This window comes from Pezoporus flaviventris, unplaced genomic scaffold (assembly GCF_033815535.1).
Source record: "Pezoporus flaviventris isolate CSIRO_AGI_PZ_B2104156 unplaced genomic scaffold, CSIRO_AGI_Pfla_v1 ptg000059l, whole genome shotgun sequence".
NCBI classification, from domain to species: domain Eukaryota; kingdom Metazoa; phylum Chordata; class Aves; order Psittaciformes; family Psittacidae; genus Pezoporus; species Pezoporus flaviventris.
This window is the reverse complement of record NW_026892607.1, coordinates 2,592,212-2,603,850: the sequence shown is the minus strand read 5'-3', so window position 1 is coordinate 2,603,850 and position 11,639 is coordinate 2,592,212. Positions and strand designations below refer to the sequence as shown.

The window sequence follows — 11,639 nt, the reverse complement described above, 5'->3', positions numbered from 1 at the left end:
GGCAACTTAATCCTCTCCCAGGTATACTCTGGCTTTGGGATCGTACCAGGATCCTTGTGCACCTTGTGCCACTGGTTGGGTATGGATACCTGCAGCAGTGTTTTGCACTGGAGCAGGCATTCTATAAGTACGTACACAGACAAACCAACAACTCCATCAAAACTCCTGGCTGGCTTCAATGCCATGTTCATAGAATTCCAGCTGAACGTATTTTCCTGCTTCAAAAATAGTCTTCTATGAGTGCAATGGAAGACGATTTTTAACACTTACATGATTATTTCTTTTTAACAAAAAGACCAGATTCATTTTGTGCATGTCCTCACCACCAAGGGTTTAACCATCTCCAGTGAGCGGGCTCCAGCCTCTCTTTAATGGGGAAGAGCCTGTGGATGGAACTGTATTAGGTGATTTATGGCAGGCACAGACAAGGTAGGGTGCTCCTGCGACGGTGTGAAAGTGTTTCCAGGTTGCTGATGGTCAGTGCAAATTACAGCCTCAGATAACCAGGGCAGAGGGAAGCTCAGGACAGCAATAATGAGGCACACACTGTTGTCTGTGTGAAACTCCAGCCAGCTGCAGCTCAGGACCACAGTGAGCAGAGTAATTGCGGCTCAATTACTAGGCACTTTTAATGCATGGTTATAGCACTTAGTTGAGCCACCAGCTGTAGGATTACTGACACAGAGTATGAACGGGTGGCCAGCTCTGCACAGCCTGAGCTTTGAATTGCTACACGGACCTCTGCAAAAGCGGGGTAAAACCACTGTATTTAACTGAATACCTTCACAGGCAGCATGTGATCACTTTGAATGTCTATGATAACGTAAGACAAAAGGCAACCAGAAGCTGTGTAGAAAGATGGTCCCACCTGTTCCCCCACAAAGAGTTGTTCACTGCTTCTTTAGCCGTTGTCTGCAAGGACCCCATTTTAACATGCGTGTTGGAGGACCCTGAGGAAGCCTGGGAAGGGGAATAGTCGGAATAAGTGCCTGAGGAAACGCTGTTGTTCATACAATGGATCTTATCTGCTTCAGACTCATCGGTGGATTCTGAAACAAAACACAGCAAACGTTTTCAGGGGATGGCATTTGACAGCTACACTTCAGAAGAACACATTTTTAAATGAATACTAAGGAGATATATACACATGGCCACAAATACGCATGTAATATGTTTTAAAATCATAGTGATGTGTAGAACATAGAATCATAGAATGGTTTGGGCTGGAAAGGACCTTAAGATCATCCAGTTCCAACCCTCCTGCCATGGGCAGGGACACCTCACCCTAGACCATGTCACCCAGGGCTCTGTCATCTACCTGTGCACAGTACATATGTTTTCATCTAGAAGGATGTAAGTTAAGTGAGTACCTTTCTTGTCTTTACTCAGAAGGACAAGTTTGGGTGGGTACAAGGGAGTCTCTGGCATGGAGGGACGGAGTTCCCCTATCCTCATCTCGGTGGGAGGATGTCCAAAGGCTTCCTGGGGAATAGAATAACGCAGAGTAAACACAGGAACCAGAATCCACTGCAAGGAGCAAACATTTCACAGCCTTCTTTTCATCAACATGACAACACACCAAAGCCCCACTGCATGGGTCATGTCCAATCATGCTGGTTTGTCAGCTGAACATTCTAATTAGTCCTACAGGAATACATGTAACACGTCTGGGACTGAGCTAGTTCTGAAAATGGGGACAAACCAGATGGAGCTTGCGAGATACATCAAGGCCATGTAAACATTTTGGATGGGGTAAAGGCCACAGAAGTGCTAGCTGCCAGTAGGAATGAATAAAAATTCAGAGCAAGCAACAACTTGTTTCAGGAGTAAGCATTCTCATTCATTTATGCGTGGCACAACTCCTGCCATGGATGCAGCTGGCCCTGCAGCAATATTTAATTAAAATGACCTTGTCTCTAAAGAGTCTTTTTTGCTAAATTAAAATTATTCAGATTTCAGAAACTTCTCATTGAGAGTTCAGCAAACCTGCACCTTCAAAGGCTGCCCTGCACAACCGTTGTGCTGCTCTAGCCAGCAACAGGATATACACTGCAAAGAACAAGTTCAGAAGTGGCAGGGAAGTGAGATGTACCCATAGATGTTTTAAATGAGGACATTTAAATTGGGCTCATGGGGTAGCTAGGAGGGAATGGAGACACAAAGAGGGAATCCATGGCATTTCTGATCCCTGGAATTGCTCAGAAATGAGGAAGATGCTGACCTGAAGATTGCTGGCTTGGGGACACAGGGTGCGAGTGGCACCTACCGGAGGAATAATACTGGTAACCCTGCCCTCGGGATGGAATGGATGGAAGGGGAGCCCAAGAAGGAACAGAATGGGAAATGCAGTCTGTGGGTGTCAGTGGAATGGAAAGGGAATGGTGGAGACGGGCAGGGCAACACCAGGAAGTAGCACTGATGCAGCCAAGATCCTTGTGGGGAGGAGTAGGAGAAACATGCATTCGCCCAGGAGTGAGAGCTGAGATTTCATAAAGAGATGGAAGTTGGAGAAGGAGAGGATCTAATAAATGCAAGTAAGTCTTGGAGAGATATAAGGAGAAAATCAATAATTAGCAGTATAAATAAGGAAGGAAAAGGTTAGGAGAAATGTATCTGGGAGGGAACTTGCACTTACAGAGACACTATGAGGATCTCTGTACCCTGACATTTTGTGGTTAAAGGTACTCCAGTGATTTTGCAGAGTGAAGTCAATAAAGGAAAAAGAAACAGTTTAAAATGGAGTACCAAACCCCAAGCCACATCACTAAAACGTAAAATGCTACAATCTGTTTAAATTTACTTGCTTTACTCTGCAGGAGAAAACTATCAGAGGTTTACTCTCCATTAACTAGGGATGTTTCTATCCTTCTGCACTTGGTGTTCTACTGGATGTAGCACCATACCAAACCAGATACCTTTACAGCCTGTGTAACGAACCCTCTCAGTGTTAACATTTAAGCAACTATAGACCCATACTGATTCTTAAAATGTCTTGTAAAGTCTTATTCAAGACTTTAAACTGCTTTCACATGCAGAGATCCCGTGCTGTGCATGGCATTTCTTGCATGACAATAGTGGTGTACATACAACTTAAAGCTACCAACAGTGCAACATTCTTCCAGTGCAGCACAACCATCTCCTAGTGCAGTCTAACAAAGTGATGCAAACCCGTTTTTGAGGAATAGAGAAGTGCACAGCATTCACAGTGGGGAATTCTGCACCTCTGAAGCATGGTGCGTGGTAACTCTCTTGCTGTACCTCTGAGCTTTCTGCATGCTCTTCTTCCTCCTTCCCAACTGGGATTTCCAGAGTTGATCTATGAGTGTTGTCTGCATCAGACAGGTCACCCTTTTGGGATTCTTTGGTTTCTCTATCTTGAACCTAGAACCCCAATATTGTACCATGAAACTTCTGAAAGTTATAACTTAAAATGAAACTACTTGCTGTGAGACAGGGAGAGCCAGCAGTTCCATTTGTGACATAGTGATGAACACAGGTTTTTATTTCAGGTGCAAGATTTTATGCAGTTTTCTATGTTATACTCTTGGGGTTTCTCTTCTTTTTAGCCCCTCCTCCAGCTATTCCAGCAAAACTCAATGCATTTTTGAAAGGACTAGTCTGGAGTTTGTGAATATTCCATGAAAGTGAAATACATTGTAAAAAACCAAATCATATTCCCTTAATTCCACTGTGTTTAAGAGGACATGCTTTCTTACACACTCAAGAACAGAAAGGTCACTAATAGGAGAAAGAAAAGTGTTATTAATAGGACCAATTGCAAGAACAAAGGGAAAAGATAAATGCAATTGTGTTGTGTCAGAACTTATTCATCAGGACTAACCAGGAAAGATACAGGTAGAGGATAGAAAAATATGGTGAGCTGTTCCCCAAGAGAAAACACATGGTAAAAACCATTAAAGTAACTGGGAAAGAGAAATATCACCTATTATTCATGCGGACAACACTAGAACATCAAATTACAACGTGGAGAAATGGGATTCTTGAAATAATCCAACTCTTGGAGTCTGCTTGCAAAGAATATGAAGACTTGGAGCAGAGCAGACGGGGGCTCTGGGCAGGCACAGCACACACGAGGCACAGGAATGTGGGACCGTTACTGATGGGTCTGTTCCAGAGGAACAATGAAATACATGTAGAGGGTTGGCAGCCCTTCTGAACTGGAGGAGGCCAGGTCAGTCTGAGGAATGACATGCTGGCTAAATAATTGGAAGAGCAAAGAAATAGGTAGATTAAGGCAAACGTTACTCAGTCCAGGTTTTAATGAAAGAATAAAGGAGATCACAGGAAGTGTGGGAACAAACACAACCAGAAGCTACCAGAACATCCCCAGACACACGGGCTTCTTTCCTGACAATCACTGTTGGTGGTGTGGCTTTGTAACAAAGCCTCACTGAGCCGCTTACGTTACAGCCTCTGCACAGAAAGCAGCAGTGCTTGCACCTCTCAGCCCTGCGGGTCAGTGGCTGCGAAGTCCCACTGAGCAGTCTTCCCTTGACAACATCACAAGTGAATGCTCTCTGAAGCTCAGCATGTGAAAGGCAGGCACAGTGCTGGCTATGCTGCTGTGCAAGATAGCAAGTATCAGACTGAGGTAAATAAACCCCAGTCCTCAATCCAGGAATGCAGAGAATTACCCCAAAACCTAGGATTATCCCAGAAGAGAGCAGAAGGGAGGATCTTCCACTTGCTCCTCAGCCTCTCCCACTCTCTGGCTGCAGTGGCAGCTTCCAGAAAGGCCAGTTTCAGCAGCCATTAGATCTGAAGGTTCTCCCAAGAGGGATGTTTATACAAGACATAACTGAATGGATGTAAGGAAAACTTCTGAATATGAATATGGAATCTGAAAGTGTGAGAACGAAGAAACCCTACCTTTCCTACCTGCAGAGGTGACACAGCAGCCAGCACAACATTACAGCACTGATGCAGCAAGCTCAGCTTTTCAGCTCCAGCAACAATCTCAGACACATGCTAGAGCTTCAAAAGGAGACATAAGTACATGAGGAACAGAGTGGGCAGAGGCAGTTTTGGAGCTCCCATAATGAACACAGATATAGCAGATCCTGGAAAAAAGCTGCAGGTAGGACACTGATTGTTCCTGCTGCCTGCCCTTGCCTTGCAGGCAGATGGACCTACAAGCAGTTGGAGGAATGCACACGTTGACCTTGCCGATCCAGGTGATCAGAAATACAGCCAAGGCGAGGCACCCAGGAACTCACCCGAATTACCCATCACCAAAGAAACCAAAGTTAGAGATCCCCAGTTTACAAAGGTGCAGTTTAGACTGAAAATTCCCATTTCCAGTAGTTCGGTCTCATCTGGGTAAGCCTGTTAGCTGACCCGGTCAGGATTCCACGAAGACAAACTGCAGAGCTTCATAAACAGACCTTATCCAACCAGTCATCAGTCATGTACTGCAGAGGACCTTCCAAGACCACCCTCAGTTGCAGACACGGAGAGGCTCTTGTCCAGCTCTGTACGTGGGCTTCACTGTGAGGACAGAAGTCCCAGCACTGCCCTGAGTTGCAACACCTTGATTTGTGAATTGCAGTCTCTCATCTGTGGAGGAAACAAGCTTCTGCTGCTCTCTGTCTTGATGGAACTGCACCCAGCTGCATACATCTCGTGTCCGTGCGCTGTGTGTACAAGTGCACAGATGCCATGCCTAGACATGGAACACCACACCTCCTGCATCCTCGTGCAGAGCAGTAGCCTCATGGGGTCAAGAAATCTCTTTTAGGGAAGGCAGCTGTACCTTGGAGACAGCCCTGAATAATGCCCCTCCAATCCAGACACCGAGATAAGGTCAGGCAGAAGTCAAAGTAACTGAAAATGAACTTAAAGACATTTGCCATCCTATCTGAAGGAAGGTCTCCTGTGAGCCAGACCTCCAGATGAGGAAATCATTACCTTCTTCCTCCTTTGACAAGGGCATAACCTCAGTAAAGCTCTTTTGTGCTGCGGAGAAACCCAAGCTGCCATAATGAGGATATTTCTGATTCCTGGTAAAATACAGGTAATTCTGCTGCAAAGAGCTCATCAAGACATGGGCTTAAAGCAGATACAAGCCAAAACTGTAGCACATATTCCTCTCCCAACCAGGAGAGCCTGTCATGGCACATCTCATTAGTGGAAAACAGCTCCCACGGTAGCCACATGGACTGTATCAAGGGAAGCCAGGCATCCTGGGGGAACAAACCCCACAGCCCAAACCCACACAGTGACAAGGTCAGCAGTTAGAAGGATCAAGGTCTGATGCTGACTGAGATGAGATGAAGGTGCCAGAAGATCCCATACAGCTCAGGCCATATTCTTCTAGCTCCTACCACTAGGATCTGTATTGGATCACTTCAAGAGTAACAGTCTCTCCTTTTTACACAGTATTAGTAGGCCTGCTTGGAATTAACACAGAGGGTGGAATGCTGTAGGCTGGACTAGGAAGAGGTTGGTTTGGTCCAAAGCTGAGAGTTATACAGAAGTATTTCCAGTTTATTTCTCAATCCATACATCTCAAGAATACCAAAACTACAAAGATCTTGATTGAAAGCTGATTTGAGGTATTTCTCATTGTTTCTCACGGAATGGCTACACAACACACTGAGTTATTCCAGGCTCTCTTTTGTCCAAAATGCACATCTTGCAACATAAAAGACATCAGGACATTCATTCTTAGGACAATGAAGATGGTTATTTTAATACAAGAGATTGTTTGCCCATTAGAACTGCAGGTGGAGGATGACACAGGGGGGTTGAAATGCAGCTTCTTACTCATTTCTAATGCTTCCTTTACTTATGTAGAGACAGTTTTGTGAAGAGATGTGTAAATTAATTGCAAGGAAAACCAAAAGTGATCAGAAAAGAAACCAGCTTTGGCCTCTGAGCATGAAAAGTGAGCAGTGCACCTGAAATCAAATTTCCTTGTTATTAGAAACTGTCTTCAGCCTAAATCTACATCAGAACACACCTGCAGTTTCAAACTGCATTTAACTCAAGGCTTGAGATCATGTCTCCTAATTATCTGCAAAGCAAATGGAGCTTAATTACGTTTTATTTAACGTGTTATAACTGAAATCATGATAATATTATTCACAAAATCATTCGCCCTTTTCCCAGCTTCTCATACCTCCTCTTTATCCTCACGCAGGAAGCCAAAGAGAGCAAAATGCATGCAGCATCCTGTTTTACAGCCACAACATCCTCCCAGTGCCGTTACTTGCGTGAATGACAAAAACACTTTTTTCTCTTCTTTAGTTGAGGAGGTAGTTGTGCAACTAATCCAGATGGTCCTAGAGGTCCCTTCCGCCCTGGTGTTCTATGATACTAGTCTCGACTGAGTATCAGGGATATTAAGATCTTGATAAAGTCCCACCATCTTCACTATTACAATATCAGAAGATGAAAAAATACATCTTCACTTGTCTGCTGGCAATAGCCATGAGCTTACATCAGTTGCTCATGGTAGCAATTTCAGTAGGAAATTTCAATCACATCATTTAATTGCACTTCAGGAGTTACTGCAGCCGCTTCAGCAATTCAACTGCTTTTATAGAATGCTTTCTGTGATGCCCATGAACATTCCCAGGAAAACCAGACAGGACTATCTTCCTGTTGCAAAAGGGAATGCGTTGTTGTCAAAGAATGAAATGTAAGAAGGAAATTTGCCTTCACCCTTTTCTGTGTTAGAAAACAGCTGCATAACACAAGCATCTCACAGTAACTATAGTATTTTATGGTGTTTCTGCAATTTACTTGCTCCTTACACCTCCATAACAGAGGCTTCACTGTGCAAGCACAAGACACTTCTGTGGCTCAGTAATGTTTTAGTTTAACAATTGAACATCCAGTTGAACTGTACTAAACATTTAGTTTAGGCTGTAGTAAATCAGTGCAGCCACCTCCTTCTGAAACCACAGCCACAAGACCAACCACCCAATGTCTTTGTCAGACAACACTGATCCAAATGCCACAGAGGTAATATGTTCACAGCAGGGATAATTCAAACCTGCAGAAAGCTGGGAAGAATATTGAAGTTCAAAAGTGACATGATACAAAATCCATTGCATGTATTCAGCAACAACAGCAGAACACGTCGATGCTCACACCACAGGTCATAAGCTGGCTCAAAGGCCAGATTTACCAGTAAGAAAGGATTTAAAGAGTCGAAAGGAATAACGGTGGAATTTAGGATTTCAAATCTAGATAAAAACATGAATGATTGCAGTATTTTAGCTTGAAGGACTAATCAAAACTGTGCCTAGATTTGAAGAAAGTCTTCTGAAGCCATCTTGAAGAGAAAACTTACAATTTTAGTTTGCCTGTTTTTTTTTCCTAGGAAATGCAGTGTAAATGAAACACAAGGCCCTGACAGAGCAGCTACAGCAACTGCTGAATATGGAAGAACAGCCAACCCACGTTGAGGCTATGGGGAATTGAGGAAGAAAGATTCCTGCACACGCAACGAGCCAGAGCCAGGGATATTTCAAGGACAATGAATTCAGCATAATGTGTAACTAGCAGAGGAGTGACAAGTTAATGTGATCATTTCTTTTCCTCATTTCTTTCTTTTCAACATGAAGACTTCATCAAGATTTTCAAGGTGCTCTTGTAGACCTGCCCGAGCTTTTAAACTACGAGTGCGTGCTGCCAGGGTAAGAGATTCCCCTTAGTTACAAACTGTGCCTGCGCAGAGCAAGTCATTAGTGTGAACCTTAATGAGTAGGTGCCCGCTGAGCTGAAGCTTCAGCTGCTCGTAGCAGCTTTGCACAAGACTGCAGCGCTCAGGAATTCACCTTTCAGTGACTGCATTCACGTTACAAGTGAATATATTGTTACTACACACACACTGGCAAACATACCAAGGGCTATATTCTGCAACCTCTTTTAAGTCCCCTCTGTGCAGGGGAAACCTGATCTAAAGCTCCCTGCGGCTGAAGCAGCCCTCCTGCTGACTCCATTCGCTTGCGACAAGGTCCCTGGCTATCTATCCACTAACACAGCGTGAATAGAAGCAGCAGAACCTAATAGCATCGTGAGGTCAGATGGAACAAACTGATTTGCCTGCAACATATCTGACACAGAAATGCACTTACTGAAGTCTGAGATGTGAATGATGACCAGGCCCATTCTCCTCCTAATCTGCAAGTCATATCCCTACAATTTAGGACAGTGCTCGTATGTATCAGTAGCTAAATTCAGATCTAAGTAGATTTAAACCCCAAAATTCAGTCTGATCAACTGCGGAGTTTTGGAAAAACCAGAGACGGGATATAAACCTAAATTACAAGTTACAGAATGAAACGAGGAGCTCTTAGGCATGAAGTTCACAGCAGATGCAGCATATCACTGGAGGGAGTTATGTGAGAACCTCATTTTGAACTCTGGAGAGGAACAACGATCCTTTTACATTACCTCCACTGAAATCTCCTTTGGTGCCATGGGCCACTTGTGCTCATACTTGTCTTTCACAGTTTGGTCACTGTTGGCGGTTGGTGCTGCGTTCTCAGGCCGTACTCCATGGCTTGTTTTGCCCACCAGATTTTGAACTGATTTTACCATATTCTTTAAATCCTCCGGGTATGGAGTGGGATAACGTTTTAGATTTATTTCAACCTGAACATTCATAAAAAGAATTAAAGCACAAATACAAAATGAAAACAGCATGCAAACGAAAACCATGGTTACAGTACTATGGCTAAGTGCAAATCCCTCGAATCTTTAATTATCTCTTTGAGGTAATGTGCTGCAAACAGCTATCTTCATGGAGCTTTTGTACTGAAATTTGCTCTCGGTTACACTATGTCAACCTGTAATGGAATTTCAGTGACATAAAATAATGGATGGGAATGATTCCCTATAAGCCCATCTTGTGCCCTGTGGGAGTACTGTAGTTTAATTGTACATTTTGCTTGAGAGTACTGACATATTAAACCACACCTTTGAAAAACAGCACTGGTGTAAATGCAGAATTAATTATAACTGTGTTCAGTGTTCTGAATTCATCTGAATTATCTATGGCAGCTGAGAACAGACTCTGATCTACCGGGAGCTATTTGCTCTTTGTTGTACAAGTGTGTCCTACTCTTTTCTCATACAAGAAAACAGACTCAAACCACGACAGAGAAGTCACCCAAATGGTGCTTCGAGTGACTGACAGACCTACAGATTTGCCCGAAAGCTCCACATTTACATCTATAATTTTTATCACTCAGAAGCAGAGAAACATCGTATTCCCCAAGTGCAAAGCGATGCTAATTTGAAGACAACTCAACAAAATCTCAGGGCCGAGGGAAGGGGGAGGAGCAGCTGAGAAGGCCCCTGGGTGCCGTCACCCCATCCCATCACCTGCAAAGACATCACACTGCCAGCAAATTGCTCTGAGGAGATGGTGCAGCAAATGCCCACATCAGCAGCGATCCAAGCAGGACAGATGACACACGTGATGCTGACCTCTCCGTACACCTCCTGCACTACGGACCTATTTGGTCTGCTGAACGTCGTCCCACCCCGTCATGAGAAGAGATGCTGAGGAAACTGAAGTGTACATCCAAACAAAGCATTACCTTGGCAAGGCTGCCGGGGCTGCACAGAGAGTGTGGGCACCTATAGGTCTGTCCCTTGAGCCCTACCACAGATGCTTCCCTCTCAGCATAGGGCCCTCTGCTCCTCAAGAGCATCTCCTGCCCTCCCCACTGCAAACCTGTCCTATGTCCACCAAAGCTATGAAAGATGGTTGTGGCTTCACGTGGGATTCACAGGGGCACCAGAAAGCCCACCCTGTGGAGCAGCAAGGCTGAGCACATGCACTGGCCACCACACACAGGCAGCTGAAACACAGCTGGTGCTGGCTGAGCCCAGTGCTCTCTGAGCGCCTGAATGTGGGGTGGAAATGTAATAAAATCCTTAAACGGGGTAAACTTCCAGCTCCCAGTGCACGCCAGGATAACTGCTCCCAGTTATGAGGCTGTGAAAGTTGAAATCACCCCACATTTACAATGTGATAAGTGTTGGGAAGCGTTTACTACAAAGAAGCTTTTGCCTCATTGTGTATGTAAGATCAGCCAGGGGAGCTTACTTTTGATAGCTCACTGTTATAGCTGCTGGAATTTAAATTCCTAAAGAGCAGGGAAAAATGTAATTTGGGATTCCAATGAGCACGGGCTGTTCATAGGAAGAGTTTAGAAGCAAAAGCATGATCGATTTGGAAAATAAAACTGTATGAAATACTCGCATACGATTCTGAACCACAACCAAATAAACAGTACAGAGAATTGATTCTGACATGACTTTAACATAAAATGTTACAATGTATGACTGTGATGCCATATGTCGAGAAGGAATTTCAACAGAAAATAATAAATTAAGTCTGTAAAGTGTTACTAAAGCTCTGGTTGATTTACGGTTGAAAGAAATCCTGTTTCCACATGGCCTAATGAGGCAACTGCTTTTTCCCAGGATTAGGACTGTGATTGAAGGGTAAGGTCTGCAGACAGCCTGCTAAAAGCCAAGCCACAGGGCGAGTTCTCACTTGTACTAGGCAAGGAAGAATTAACTGAAAGGTTTTCCTGAGATAGACAAGTCACAGGCAGGGATTTCAGCAAGAGTTTTGTACCACTGTGTTAATA

The 11,639-nt window shown here is 44.1% G+C and overlaps 1 protein-coding gene across 7 annotated transcripts in view; it reads right to left on the bottom strand.

The window, feature by feature from the left end:
* LRRC7 (leucine rich repeat containing 7) overlaps positions 1 to 11,639 on the bottom strand; it is a 161,313-nt gene that overhangs the window by 19,324 nt on the left and 130,350 nt on the right. For 5 of the 7 annotated variants that reach the window (XM_061469760.1, XM_061469763.1, XM_061469762.1 and 2 more), the window contains 3 exons: positions 9,427 to 9,627; positions 1,371 to 1,482; positions 869 to 1,049 (listed from right to left, as the gene is read on the bottom strand). In XM_061469760.1, the coding sequence (XP_061325744.1) occupies positions 869 to 1,049; positions 1,371 to 1,482; positions 9,427 to 9,627 (494 nt within the window). Of the gene's footprint in view, positions 1 to 868; positions 1,050 to 1,370; positions 1,483 to 3,258; positions 3,382 to 9,426; positions 9,628 to 11,639 lie in introns of all 7 variants that reach the window. The other 2 variants (XM_061469768.1, XM_061469764.1) reach the window with 2 other exon arrangements.